Source organism: Corythoichthys intestinalis, chromosome 1 (assembly GCF_030265065.1).
Source record: "Corythoichthys intestinalis isolate RoL2023-P3 chromosome 1, ASM3026506v1, whole genome shotgun sequence".
Taxonomy (NCBI): Eukaryota; Metazoa; Chordata; class Actinopteri; order Syngnathiformes; family Syngnathidae; genus Corythoichthys; species Corythoichthys intestinalis.
In genome coordinates this window covers 19,095,586-19,111,090 of record NC_080395.1, presented here as the reverse complement: position 1 = coordinate 19,111,090, position 15,505 = coordinate 19,095,586, and the positions used below count along the sequence as shown (strand labels likewise).

Genomic DNA, 15,505 nt, shown 5'->3' with positions numbered 1-15,505 from the left:
TGTTTTTTTTTTTGGTTCAATATGGCTCTTTCAACATTTTGGGTGGCCGACCCCAGGTCTATCCCAAGGGATGTGAGAGATTACATGGAGCAGTGATAGACAAATGAAGCTTCTTGAAGCAATGATGCCTCGCCTCCAATTGGTCCAAAGCTTCATGGTGGCTCCTTTGCTCTCAAGTGGTCTTGAAGCCAATAGTCCAACAGTGTTGAAAATTGAATGGCTGTTTCTTTAAGAAAATATGAATGTGCATGTGTCACTATATGAACAAAATGCAAAAAGGATCATTTGTTAGTAATTTTTATTTAAAAATTACAGCTTTCCCATAGTGTTTGGCTTTGAATGATTTCTCTTATTTTGGAACGTATTTCACTACCTCTGGATAACATTCTTTCACAGCTCGAAATCCACAAAATATGAGATGACTGGTGATCGCCATTGCGCTTTGCGGCCGCTTATACTGTAGTCTGGACCGCATTTTCATGTGCAACTGAAACAAGAATAAATTTTAATTACACTGTTTTTAATATCGGACTGTGACCCTGGCATAATGAGGTGCATCGTATCGTGAGTTTAATCGTATCGTCCCATCCTTAGTCCTCAGGTGACGAGGCTTTGGAGCTGCTGCAGCACTTATGCGCCAATGACTTGGATGTTCCGGTGGGACATATCGTCCATACGGGCATGCTGAACCAACAAGGAGGCTATGAGAATGACTGCAGCGTTGTTCGCATCAGCAAGAACAGGTTAACCCTTTATAAGGCATTCATTTAACTCATTGACAGCGTGAGATGGACGTCTATTGCTTTCAGTTGCAGGGAAACCTAATCAGTCAATGCCAGCCATCCCATTTCAAATGGGTTTGATGTACTATATAATACAATAATGACATTCCCGTTTTCATCCTCTGCAGCTTCTTCATCATCTCCCCAACAGACCAACAAGTCCACTGTTGGTCATGGATCAAGAAACACATGCCAAATGACCCACACCTCCACCTTGAGGACGTTAGCTGGAAGTACACAGGTAAACCTGCATTCAACATCCACTCATTGCACTTCGATGACGAAACGTCATCTCCCATTTCAGCTTTGAATCTGATTGGACCTCGTGCCATGGATGTTCTGGCAGAGCTGTCGTATGTTTCCATGACGCCTGACCATTTTCCCTCCATGTTCTGTAAGGTGAGTTCACAACTTCACATGATTTACGGTTTCCGACTATAAAAATGAATAATGCTATCTAATGTTACTGTGTGTTTGCAGGAGATGAGCGTAGGCTACGCTAACGGCATCCGAGTGATGAGCATGACACACACGGGCGAGCCGGGTTTCATGCTCTACATCCCCATCGAGGTTGCTTGGCGTTGCAGCTTTTATAATTTGTAGGGCTGTCAAAATTATCGCGTTAACGGGCGTTAATTAATTTTTTTAATTAATCACGTTAAAATATTTGATGCAATTAACGCACTAGGCCCGCTCAGACAGATTTAAATGTCAGTACAGTGAAAGGCCAACTTGTTAATTGTGTTTTATGGAGTTTTTCCGCCCTCTGCTGGCGCTTGGGTGTGACTTGCATATGTTATGTGGCGTAATGTCGCCCTCTGCTGGCGATTCAGTGCAGCTGATTATTTGGGTTTCGGCGCGCTTTTTTGACGTGATTATATGTCGACGCGAACTCACACTAATAGACAGTGCTATTCAGACCAGCTAACGTCCGCATCCAGTATTCAGTGCCAGTTCTCATAGCCCCCTGTCACACTGTTTGTGTCTAATACATGCATCGCTTGTGAGTTATATTCCTCCTTTGTTTATATTCATGAGCATTAGATAGTTATTGATGATGTGTATTTGAATTTGTTCACATATATGGTGAAATGCAGTTACATTGTTAGATGCTTGTGAGCTAATTGGCTAGTGCTACTGCTCAAATGGACACGTGTGTGTACATTTTATGTTATTTTGTGATTTATGCAAGTTATTGACACATTGCCTTGTTATTTTCAGTTTTACAAAAATACAAGAAACGTGCTCCTGTCAAAAAGAGATGACTTCAGTAAAGCCCATGCTACTTTGCCACACCGTCTGATTTCTTTTTGGAACTTATGTTCGCTATCTGTCAATTTGTGTACTCACACACATTGAGGACAGAATAGGGCTACTAGTTTATTTTTTGATTGAAAATTTTACAAATTTTATTAAAATGAAAACATTAAGAGGCATTTTAATATAACATTTCTATAACTTGTACTAATATTCATCTTTTAAGAACTACAAGTCTTTCTATCCATGGATCACTTTAACAGAATGTTAATAATGTTAATGCCATCTTGTTGATTTATTGTTATAAAAAACAAATACAGTCCTTATGTACCGTATGTTGAATGTATATATCTATCTTGTCTTATCTTTCCATTCCAACAATAATTTACAGAAAAATATGGCATATTGAATAATTGAATTGCGATTAATTGCTATTAATTACGATTAATTAATTTTTAAGCTGTAATTAACTCGATTAAAAATTTTAATCGTTTGACAGCCCTAATAATTTGTTTTGTAAACTATTCCACAATACATCGTTAACGCCACTTTCTTATGTTCTTCGCTACAGTATGCGCTTCACGTGTACAATGAGGTGATGTCAGTGGGTCAGAAGTACGGTATCCGCAACGCTGGATACTATGCGCTACGCAGCTTACGCATTGAAAAGTTCTTTGCCTTCTGGGGACAAGACCTGGACGCTTTCACCACGCCGCTAGAGTGCGGACGGGAATTCCGCGTCAAGTTTGATAAGGTAGGCAAGACGATGCCATATCAAATCATGACAAATTATACACGATACCCGAGTGATAAGGGTTGGGCTACCTGAAAATACCAAAATTGCATAATGATGATTTCTTAGGTTTGGATGACCGGGAGTGCCAAAATCAAACAAATAGTTACTTAATTAAATAATTGTAATTAATGATTATTTTGGTTTTTATTTCGAGATGTATCTTGTTGGAATTTAGTCCCCCCGGCCAAAGCTGCACGGGAACGGCGGCAGCCGAACGGAACTGGTGCTCCGCTGTTTACCGCCCCAGCGAGCCAAACCGGGAGGAAACAAAACTCCGCGTGTTCTCTTCTTATTTTAACCCTTTGTACTGACTCCATGTTTCAAAAGTGGAGAAGACTCACCTAAAACAGGTTGACAATTTATTCGTCGACAATGGTCAAAAACAAGGCAAAAACAGACGACGGAGGGACCAATCTGGATCCAAAGCAAGGCTACATAGAAAATGTTTCCGAGCAGCAAATCTGTGTTATCTCAGTGTCCAGTGTTTTTAAGTCCGTGATGTAGGAGGTCGGGCCGAAGGTGTGGCTGCGTGTTGTCCCGGGACCATCCCTCTGGGGTCTGTTTTAGGCTGTTAGATTCGTCCGTGGACGGGACGTGGTTGCCACAGCGACCGATGCTGGTCTTGACGTCCCAAGCGCCTGCTATCAACTTTGTTATCCGGGCCAGCTCTACTTGTTGTCGGACAAAGAGCGCTTTGTCTTTGCAGAACTGATTTGCAAGTTTTGGTGCGTCAATCTTGCTCGTGGCGCACACGTTGGGCTTCTATGATAAGATGGCGTTGTGTATTTATTCTGCTTCTTTTCATTAAACTATGGTGTGCTGTCTTTTCTACACTAGGTGTGTCAGAGCAGTACAGTCCCACAGTAAATATGAGAAATTATACTTTTCCCTGATTAATTGTATTCCGTGTGTTCAAGTAATGCAAACAGTTAGACGGTGCCTACGAGAAACGGTACCATTTTTTCATTTCCCCCTCAGGAGCCCCGATAAGGTGATTAACTTTACTGTGTCAAGGCCACTGCGTGAAGTCTGCCTAAACTATAGTTAAATGAATGTGTTAGACTAATGCAAACAATTATATGCTGTGTGCGAGAACGGTTCCTTTTCCCTTCAATCTAATATTCATATGTTTGAATTTATTTTTTTATGTCAAGTATTTTTTAATATCTTCAAATATTTATTTCACACTTTAAAAATTTCTGCATTTTTTTTTCAACTGGTTTTGCTGTTTACACAAACCCAGCCCATTTTACTGAAACAAAAAAGGTTGAAATAACTTCCAAGCAAATTTACTAAAAACAAAATAAAATAATGTCTGAATAGATACAGAAAAGCTATAATAAATTCATAAATTGAAATGAATACACATAAATTAAAATATATAAATGAATATAACTAAATAAATATTTAATAAATCAAATACAGTTGTCCACGGGTTACGAAGGAGTTCCATTCCTAGGCTGGCGATGTAAACTAAATAAGGAATGCATAAACAAACATATTAGCTCAGACAAAAACATACCTTATGTTGGTCTTAACAAGGAGCAGGTGGATTCAGCCGTAAACGAGTGATGGCATATTCACTTGGAACTAGAAGCAGCAGAGGGGACAGTGCCCCTGGATTGGCAGACAGAGGTGATAGTCCCACTTTTTTTAAGAAGGGGGATCAGAGGGTGTGTTCCTATTATAGAGCGATCACACTCCTCATCGTCCCCGGTAAAGTCTATTCAGGGGTGCTGGAGAGGAGGGTAGGTCGGGAAGTTGAATCTCGGATTCAGGTGGAGCAGTGTGGTTTTCGTCCCGGCAGTGGAACAGTGGACTAGCTCTACACCCTTGGCAGGGTCCTCCAAGGTGCATGGGAGTCCGCCCAACTGATCCACACGTGTTTTGTAGATTTGGATAAGGCGTTCGACAGTGTGCCCCGAGGAGTCCTGTGGTGGGTTCTCCGGGAGTGCGGGGTACCGAGCCCCTTGGTAAGGGCCGTTCGGTGCTTGTACGACCGGTGTCAGAGTTTGGTTTGCATTGCCGGCAGTTCGTTCCCAGTGAAGGTTGGACTCCGCCAGGGCTGCCTTTTGTCACCGATTCTGTTTATAATTTTTATGGACAGAATTTGTAGGTGTAGCTGAACATGAGGGGGTCCGGTTTGGTGGCCTCAGCGTTGCATCTTTGCTTTTTGCAAATGATGTGGGGCTGTTGGCCTCATCAAGCAGTGACCTCCAACTCTCACTGGAGTGGTTCACAGCGGAGTGTGAAGCGGGCGGGATGAAAAGCAGCACCTCCAAAACGCTCCAGTGGTGACACTGCAACACCAAGACGCAACAATTGTGTTGCAGAATGGCCTCACCTTTATATGGTAACAGCGAAAACGGAAGGCGAAGACACAAACCTTTGATTCCAGGCTCCAAAGTGGAAGAATTCGATTGGGGGGCTTGCTCCGCAACCATATAAAGGGAAAGCTCTCGCGCCGATAACGTCAGCACTCGCACACGTGATTTTGGCGTGCGCAGCGCTGCTACTAAACATTAAAAACAGCAAATATGGCAGAATGTCAGCTTTAATTTACTGTTTTTATAATATTTTTAGTTTAAATATGTTTAATGTTTGCAGTTATGTGCCTTTTGGAGCAAAAGAAAAATGCCATTGCTTGGAGTGGCGGGTATGTTGTCTGGGCTGAGGAGGTTGATGGTGCCGAGGAAGTGCATAACTGGCTGTCGCCTTGTAAATCTGCACTGCCCCCTAGGGCCTGGCGTGAATACTACATTGTTTTCACACACAATTGCGACATTGTTCCAATGGAGACGGAACCATATGAATGCAAACATGAAATTTGTCGTATTCTCGGAGCGTCGCCATGTAAACGGCTCCTTAGACTCCCTTATTCTAATTAAATGAATCCTTGAAGTTGAAATTTGATTCGAAGCTTTTTTCTAATCGAATTATTCGATTAATCGTTGCAGTGCTAATATTAAAATCGAAATATGTCTAAGTTAAATGTTAAAAAATACACGTTGAAATATCCATTTGAAACATATCAATATGTATGTCAACATGTTCACAAAAATCTAAAAATATATGTACAAAAATTGAAATACGTCAGTTTGAAGATAGATCAAATGATTGCTTACAGCGCCTCCCAGTTAAAATGGATTGGATGTTGATTACTGGCAACGGTAGCCAAAGAGTTAATATATTTAATTTTGGCATTCCTGGTCCATCCATCCATAGAATTTAAATCTATTTTGCTCTACTGTAGTTTAACATGTTGTGTGTTTTGTTGCCTTATATGTTAGGACACAGACTTTGTGGGTCGCTCGGCCCTGCTGCAGCAGCGCCACGACGGCGTGCGTCGCCGCTTCGTCATGTTGGTCCTGGACGACCACGACACCGAGCTGGACCTGTGGCCCTGGTGGGGCGAGCCCATCTACTGCAACGGAAGTCTGGCGGGCACCACCACGAGCAGCGCTTACAGTTACACTCTAGAGAGACACGTGTGCCTGGGGTTCGTATCGCCGCCCCCCGGACCGGACGGCTTGCCCGCGGTCGTCACCCCGGATTTTATAAACCGAGGGGACTACGAAGTAGACGTGGCCGGGCAGAGGTACCCGGCTAAGGCAAAGCTTTACCCCTTCAGCTCGCTTTTTAGCCAGCAACACCGGAGACGCAAAGACGACTTGGAGCTCAGCAACTTACAGGGCGAGTGATGTTGACATCTCACTTCTGATGCTCACTTTAAGTGCAATACTTTGGAAACAAGTAAAAAAAAATCAATTTTCATTGGTGTGGTTTCAAAGTGCCTTGCAGGAGGCCACAAATGCTCTTTGACATGTTGGCTCTCTATAGATGAAAGTCTATGCTGCTGCAGGTTATTGAAATTTATACTTGCATGCAATTTTCACATGTTCGTAAAAATGTTTAAAAAAAAAAAAAAAAAGTCTTAGAAAAACTTTGGAAATGTTACCAAAGCGGTAATGAAGAAAAAAAATCTGAGGAATGTTGTAAAGTAAAACAATTCCACAATGTTAAACGAATCGTTGTTATACAGTACGTTTTCGTTTAAAAATAAAAATTGTCCTGATTTATGTTAAAAGATGCATTCTTGGTCAGTGGTAGCGTGAACTTAAAAAAGTCACCATTTCTCGTTTCTTTGTGGTTAAAATGCTTGCCAAAGTCACGTTAAGGTATAAAGTTACCATGGTAAGTAATATATTACGTAAGTCTTAAAACTTCAGATGAAAACGCCAAACATTACAAGTTCTATATTCTCATCAAAATGTAGATTTTCCATTCCTGTCTTATTTCTTAAAATGTCATCTTAATTCCCCCCCCCCAAACAAGTAACAAGAGTCATAAATTTGCTTTCATATGCCCCATCCTAACTAAACTACAGCAAAAATATATATTTTTTCCCCTGAAATATTCTTCAGTTTCAATACTTTAGGGAAGTCGCCTGTCTACATGGCAAAGTTTTGCTGTGCAATGTGTATGCCTGCCATGCCATCGTTTTAATCATGTACTGTAACATATCTGAATCAGTTGGAAGTAATTTTTCTTATTGACAAAATATCGTTTTGTTGCTTATGAAGGGCTGAACTTGACATTTATCGCTTGTCCTCCATTTTGCTGCACGTCCTCAATACATGAAGTCTGACATACAGAAAACTGTCAAATCTTTTATCTTCATAAGACAAACACCCAAAAAAGTTTTTTGTTGTTGTTGTTGTATTGGTTACAGTACATCAAGTCACATTACAAATAAAAAGTCAAATGTTGCAAGGCTGTTTTTGTCTACTGGCTTGCATCAAGCTGGCCAGCTGTGTTGTCCTGATGAATCTTTGTGAGGTCACATCTCGGCCACTATGAAGGTTTTTGTTGATCATGTCCTACGCGCTTTGCGCGGTCGACAGCCGTTGTGTGGCACAGGTGTGTTGTCGGTGATGGAGACCACTTCAAGACCCCCCATGGTCAAGCCTTTGATAGCCGACTGCAACAAATACAGGGTGATGATATAAATATGAGACCGGATGAAAATGCCAAAAAAAGATAAATATTTGATTGAGTATACAATAGAGCTGGGAATCTTTGGGCACCTAACGATTCGATCACGATTATGATTCAGAGGCTCCGATTCGATTATAAAACGATTATTGATGCACCCCCCCTCCTTTTTTTCTCTCTCTTTTTTTGTTTTGTTTTGTACATTAGTTCCAAAATTGTTCAAAAATACTCTCAGGCTAAACCACACTACTATTTCAGTATCAAGTTAACATATAGCAGTAAACAAATATACAAAAATAACAAATAAAAAACTCCAGTCCCCATTCTGTATCAGCAGCTTTAAACTACATTTAATTAATTTAATGTTGTGAATCAACCGTTAAAGTTGTTAAAATTGCTCCCGTCATTCCATAATTTCCCTTTTGTCTACTTTCGACATGTGAAAGTTGTAAAACTATTTTAAAGATTCAAGTCAATATTTTACCGATTTATGAGTATTTTAGATAAAAAAGTTAATTAGGTTTGCTTGGAAGGTTCGCTACAACAGCCTTGCAGGGAAGTGTACTGCTTTAAGATGGCGGCCGTTTATAACGCCCGCAGCTAGCTTTTTGTAGATGTTCTGCTAACACTACCAAATCTATATTGCATCTAGTCCTATATAAATGATATCCACCGTAACATTATATGGATGTACTTTGTCGCAGCTTTTCGGCAGCAGTCAGGTAGGTATGTTGTTGTGTTTTTTTTTATCTCGTTGCATGAGTTGAGCTAGAGCCGTGAGTTGAGCATTGGCATTACCCGAGGGGCCGGGTAATGGGAAGCATGATGTTTAGCTACTCTCGCTCCGTTCCGTCCCGAAGACCGCGCGGCGCGCTGAGTGTTGTGTACTTCCGCTTTACTTGGCATATTTCAATAATCGGAATTTGGATGTTTGTGAATCGTTCTCGAATCTTCCACGGCCGAATCGCGAATAATCTAAGAATCGGAAATTTTGCACACCTCTAGTATACAACACCATAATTTAGGAATATGTGTGATTTTTTTTCAGAGATGTCAAATGAAACCTTTACAGTGTTGCCTTTACTTACAAAACTAATTGGTCCTGGTAGTAAAGATGTGTTTTTCATGTAAATGCCCAAATCTGTTCCAAGTCCCACAAAATTCAGACATAAATCTTTTATAAAGCATAAAAATGCATAAAACATGTAACAAATACATGTTACAAATGGATTAGTGCATTAAGTAAAAAAAACTAAAGTTCATACTAGAGGGCCGATATATGGACTTGTATTTGAACTTGACCCCAACATCGGCCGATTACCAAAATAGTAAGCAGTTAAAGGATTTTGATCAGGCAACTGTGGCTGCCGCTGACTGACGGTAGGAACCCGGAAGGACCCTGCAGCAACTTAAAGGCAGGCTGCTACAGGAAGCTTCATGCTTGCCTGTTTTGTAAAGATCGTATGCATAAGAGAGTATGCATTGTTGCTTTAGCCTTTTAAGGTGTTTACTGAGTGATCCTGACACCTTAAATGTAACTCGTAGCATGGCGAGAATCCTCTAACGTTCACTCTCACTTGTTTACATCTCGTCATTACGTCCTGGTGGGTTTAATTAATTGAAAATAATGAACTGTTTTTGCTGAGTGTGTATAATCAGAAAAAGAATGCTGCATTCGTTGGTTTGGTAGCACTAGACTGATTTAATCCTTTAAAGGGAACCTCGGACTTATAGACTTGTAGGCTCTAATAAGCCACAATTGTTCTACTTTACTAAAATATGTTATTAAAACACATATATAATTGACAATGATTTAAAAATCTAATATTTAGTGCATGTTGTGACCTACGGAGGGCGCCATGTTTTAAGCACAAAATGCAAGCTGGGGGCGATGACGTGGTTAGACTGGGACAATAGCTGTGCTAGCTATCAAGTGAATTTAGTATGACAGCTGGCATGATTTTGTCACCTTCTGCTGCTGGTCAGATTGTTTTGTTTCAGAGCTGTGGGATAAGCTGCCGACGTGGTACCTGCATCCAATTCCAGCTCATCAGCAGTGTCTTTAAACCGATCCTCGGCGGCTTGCCGAGATATTGACTTGCTGCCATTTGACAGTTTGTATATCCCGTCGTTGCTGGTTGCATCATTGCCTTGTTTTTTTTTTTTTGTTTATCTGCACCTCACTGTGGTTTTCCGTCGGGTTTAAAAAAAAAAAAAAAGTTTTATTGATCCATAAATACTGTCATGAACCCGTTTTGTGTCTCTCTTTTCGCGATAGCGTGTTTTTTTGCGTGTTCAATAAACCCTTTTACGCAATCCCTATGTTATTGTTGTCTGCTTGCTGTCTGAAGTGAGCCGTGTTTTCTAATTTCGTAATCAAGGCAGCTGCACTTTCTTTTCAGTTGCATTTCCCTTTCAGGTTTTACCGCACAGACATCGCACGTGGGTTGTGATTGCTTTATAAGTATAGTCCTGTAGTCTACGCGCTCGTCTGTCACACGGGAAACGCGGGTTCGAATGCCACTGGAGACCTTCATTTAATTGGTTTTGTTGCTTGTTTTGTGAAATATCGACAGTGTTGTCCTGCTCATCACTTTTACGTTCGGGTTCAAATTGGAAGGGCAGAACCGATGACATGTTTATGTAGCGAAAGAGTGACACTGTGGTAGCCCAGCAGCACTGCCCAGTGACGTCACCGCCCAGAGTGCATTGGGTCGTCAACAACCACTAATATTACATATTTTATTAACCCTTGAGAGTCGAAGGACGCGCCGGCGCGTCCTCAGCGCACGTCGTCTTTGAAGCACCCTCGCGTTTTAATTACGTCACCCACATGCCGTTGGTTGGTCTCGTTTTAAAGTGCGGAAGTTGCGGTTTACTCTCGTTGTTATTTGAAGTCAATCGACCAACTAAAACGTGAGATATTGTCATTTAAGTTTTATAGTTTTATTGTCCTCTCAAAAAAACATTAAAACGCTGCATGGATCATTTGTTTATGTCTATATTTCCATCATTTCTTGTCCTTTTTCAAAACGGAAGCTCCATGAAAAAAACACAAATCAAACGAACCCTTTCGAAGTCACAGTGGAAGCACAAAATGCGTTTTTTTTTTTTTTTATAAATATAACTGCCGTGCGAGGTTCCACCGAACGAGAGGCAGGAGTGTTCTGACGCAGCGAGGGGGCGAGCGACGGCCGTTTGAATCAAGCAAGCGGGCGAGCGACTTTGTGTGACTTTGAGGATGAACGGAAAACTAAAATTTTTTTTTTTTTTTTTTTTTAATGCTGTAAAAGTTTCTTTTGATATTGCAAGACAAAGTTAATTTTGATGCAATATAAGTGCGTGTTTGTGTATGTAATAATAAAATGTGCATATCAGATCAAAGTATAATTTGTGGTCTTCTTTCTATATGAAGATTAGGGATGTAGCACATATTCAGCTACGGTATTCTTTCTATTGTCATACATATAGATTTCCATTATTATTTATTGCTGTATATATTTTTATTTTATACTTTATTATTTTCATAAATACTGACTTTTGTTTCATGTACATTTATAGTGACAATGAAAGTAAAGTGAAATGAAAATGGAAGGGTGGAAAGAGGACCGACACCCCATGGAAGTGTGGGCTGTGATGTAGCCCTGTGTCTAATTCCAGGACGAAACTGCTTTTCGGAGTGGCATGCCTGAAAAAATTTTAACTTGTTTATTGTAAATATTTTTGAAAATACTTTTTTCCCCAATGTTATATATATATATTTTTTCCCCACAATCAGTCTTCTCAATTTGTGTATATAAATGTGTGTTCAAGAAGCTTGATTGTGTGTACATAGTTTTCATCAGGTGATGGGCCGCAATACCTAAACTCATAAAGAGATGGCCTCTAAACACTTTTTGTGTTAGATGGTATATTTTTTCACTGTTCTTCACTGTTTGGTCTGCTGTATATAACCTGTTTTGACTAGAGCATGTATAAATGCAAAAAACGCCTATGGCTATACCTGTTGTTTATGTTGAATTGTCAAATAAAAGACTATTTATTCTAATTTTTTTTGGTTGAATGTTCATCCTAACATGTTGAATAAATATTACAAAGTTTCAAAACGGTTCGTTACGCATGTTTGGTTGTCAATTGGACATCAATATTAAAAATTTTGACAAAACGATTTTGGAATTTTTGGTCTTTTTGGGCCCAAAATTATGATTTATAATTGGTCAGTGAAGGAAACAACAGTTTGGACATGAAGTTCAAGGTGTCACAAAAAAAGGGACCAAACCAGGCCATCGTAAACAATTCTGTCTTTGAAATATAAAGGCAACTTCAAAGGCATGCAAAATCAGACAAAATAGGCCCAGACCTTAAAGGGTTAAAAACATTAAGAGGGGTTTTAATATCAAATTATTATAACTCATACTAACATTTATCTTTTAATAATTACATGTTTTTCTATCCGTGGTACCCTTTAAGTCTCAGGTCATCGCTGTAAATTAGAAGCTGTTGAAGCAATTTTAAAAAAAAGTCTTAATCTATGTGCTTTAAAAAAAAAAAAAAAAAAGTATATCAGCTTATAAAGTTGGCTTTGCATAACGGCAATCAGCTGAAATATATATATATATATATTTTTTAAGATATCGTTACTTGAAAATCCCCTATAGTTCGACCTCTACTTTTCAGCACCGTTGACAGCGCTGGACGTCCAATCCATTTTGACTGGGAGAGGGCAAATGAACGTAGTGTATTTGGCCAAAAATTAACTGGTCCGGCCCACATGGGACCTAATTGCAATGAATGCAGGCAGGGAAACTGAAATAGGTATGAAATTCCTATCTGAAAGGATCCAAAATGAAAAGTCCACATATATGTCCGCTATTCTTAATTATATTACTTTATCATTATTTTATTTTTTATAGAGATGTCCCGAATCGGGTCCGATCACGTCATTTTCAAAGTATCGGAATCGGCAAAAAAAATATCGGCCATGCCTTTTTTAAATAAATATATATATATATTTTTTTTAATTAAATTGTTTTCTAATTGTATTTAACTTTACAAACACAATACGTTACACTCATCCAGACTCTTTAAATTAGGCTTATGGTAGGGTTATCAAATTTATCCCGATAACGGCGGTAATTAATTTTTAAAAACATGTATCACGTTAAAATATTTAACGCAATTAATGCATGTGCTGCATGACCCACCCACGCATTGTCGCACTCAATCTGTAATGGCACCGTTTGACCTATATAGAGAGATAATAGGCAGTGTACAATGAGTAGAGTGAATTTTGGTAGCCTTTGGAACCTTTTTTTAATTGGCTAAAGCCTTACAATCCCTCTCCCTACGATTAGAAATATCATGGAAAGCAATGTGGGGAAGCAAGGTAGCAAATGATCTTTTTCTTAACACCTTATATCATTTCCCAACGCAGACAAGATATATCAATTGGTAGCACTACGCACAGTCATGGTTCCACTTCCCATCATGCATTTGGGCATGACTACAGTATCATTTACTGAAAGCTCAACAAATACACTAGATGGCAATATTTAGTCACAATATACAAAGTCACAAGTCTTTCTATCCGTGGATCCCTGTCACAGAAAGAATGTTAATGTAAATGCCATCTTGAGGATTTATTGTCTTAATAAACAAATACAGTACTTATGTACTGTATGTTGAATGTATATATTCGTCCGAGTTTTATTCATTTTTTTCTTAATGCATTGCCAAAATGTATATGATCAGGAAAAATTATCGGGAATGATTGCAATTGAATCGGGAGCAAAAAAAGCAATCGGATCGGGAAATATCGGGATCGGCAGATACTCAAACTAAAATGATCGGGATCGGATCGGGAGCAAAAAAAACATGATCGGAACAACCCTAATGTTTTATATTATATTAACATTGTATGTTATGTCATGCGAATTATAAATAAATAATAGAGATGCATGATAATATCAGTCACCGATAATTATCGGCCGATAATGGCAATTATGACGTCACACAGATAAAACAAAATTCAACCGATAATGCAATCCGATAATTATGTATTTGATTTAGCACCCAAAGTCCAAATGTGCGCAATCAACAGTTTTGTCCAATTCTGCTAGTTTTAAGGAGGTGTTTTGGCAGTGTAGTAATGTGATATATGTTAGGAATGGCTTACTTTTAAAGGCATTTTTGTGCAACTTGGGTGTTTACTCTCTTTACTCTCTTGGGTGTTTAATTGTTGCCAAAAACGTACCATTACACAATGTCATTGCCATTGTTTAGATGTTAGAATTTACTACTTGTTCACATTTGATGTGGAAAAAAAATAGCACTAAATTACATTTTTGCACAGTAAAATTTGATCATTGTATACATTAAAATTTTACATACTTATTAGAATAGAATTATCGGCGTGACATTATCGGTTATCGGGTGGAAGGGCAGGAAATTATCGGTTATCGATATCGGTTGAAAAATGTATTATCGTGCATCACAAAAAAAATGTTAATAAAAATAAAACAAAACGCATAAAAACAGATTATGCCCCCAAATAACACTAGAATATATATTTTTTAATATAATTGCTTATTTTCTGCCATTGAGAACAATAGACATTCAATTAATTTTACTGAGATTGCAGGCATTGAAAGATAATGTTTCTATTCGAGACTGATTGCTGTCAACCCTCCCAGTCAAAATGGATCGGACATCTTTCGCCATCGATGACAGCTATTAGTTAAATTACTGCCCTCATAAGTGTCACACTCACTCACCAAACGCCCCGGTCCGAGACCTTTAACGACGACACGGACAAACGTCACCCCCTTGGCTGTAGCTTTCTTCTCGGAAAAGAGACAGAAAAAAGGGACAAATCTGAAAAATGAAATAATAACATAGACAAATAATACATAACAGATACATACGGCCGCAGCGGCGATAGCGGCAGTCTGTGCGGCAACTGGCGTGGACTTCTTGATGTTCTTGAAGCCTTCTGTCCCACAAGAAGTTCTGACCAAGGACTGACCTTCGCAGTCTGTCAGTTGGATGTGTGTGCTGGGGTGGGAGGTATGTCCAATGTTACATGATACCACCAGATGTTGGTTATCTTCATTTAAATCAACATACTTGTTATATGTAGCTTTGATATGCAGGACGGGCAACTCCTCGAACTTCTTTCCCGCCCATCTGAGTGGACTATCTTGGCCGGGCAGAGGAGGCAAATGGCTGCGGGTTTGAATCCACCCAATATATCAAGTTAATAGAAAACATCATCTCCTCCATAGTGTCATCAACGGAAAACACATTACCTGAAGTCTCTGGAGCCTCCAGCGGAGTCTTTGCTGGTCGTTGTCGCCTCTTGGAGCCTTACAGCAGCGCTATGGAACGTCTTGCTGCTTCTAAATTCAACATACCATGCAAAAAAATTAATTCATGCGAAGCTAACAGTTAGCATTCGGCATAAAAAATGACTTACAAGGTGGTTCCTTTGGCAGCAGCTTGTCGGCATGCAACACCTAAGGAGTTTAATGCTAAATAGGTTAATTTAAACATTTTACATGCATTAAAACTTGAGGAATATTAGCTTAAAAACACCAGAAACGTGACATTGAGGGCTCCAAGAGATCAGTCGTAGTCGCAGGTATGGTTAGAGATTGAAAGGCGGAGTTGGCAACGT

General features: G+C 39.5%; 2 protein-coding genes across 2 annotated transcripts in view; one reads left to right on the top strand and one right to left on the bottom strand.

Annotated features, from left to right (window-relative positions):
• pdpr (pyruvate dehydrogenase phosphatase regulatory subunit) overlaps nt 1–7,804 on the top strand; it is a 24,115-nt gene extending 16,311 nt beyond the window's left edge. Inside the window, exons 13-18 of the mRNA XM_057851319.1 lie at nt 595–743; nt 911–1,023; nt 1,087–1,181; nt 1,263–1,352; nt 2,611–2,793; nt 6,126–7,804. Coding sequence (XP_057707302.1) covers nt 595–743; nt 911–1,023; nt 1,087–1,181; nt 1,263–1,352; nt 2,611–2,793; nt 6,126–6,536 — 1,041 coding nt within the window. The 3' untranslated portion in view covers nt 6,537–7,804. The remainder of the gene's footprint in view (nt 1–594; nt 744–910; nt 1,024–1,086; nt 1,182–1,262; nt 1,353–2,610; nt 2,794–6,125) is intronic.
• On the bottom strand, nt 7,487–15,505 carry mrps11 (mitochondrial ribosomal protein S11). The gene is made up of 6 exons (XM_057851320.1): nt 15,305–15,505; nt 15,138–15,227; nt 14,956–15,054; nt 14,754–14,883; nt 14,604–14,669; nt 7,487–7,816 (listed from the first exon to the last, which is right to left on the bottom strand). Exons 1-6 carry the CDS (start codon nt 15,379–15,381, stop codon nt 7,709–7,711), a joined length of 570 nt encoding a protein of 189 aa, XP_057707303.1. The 5' UTR covers nt 15,382–15,505; the 3' UTR covers nt 7,487–7,708.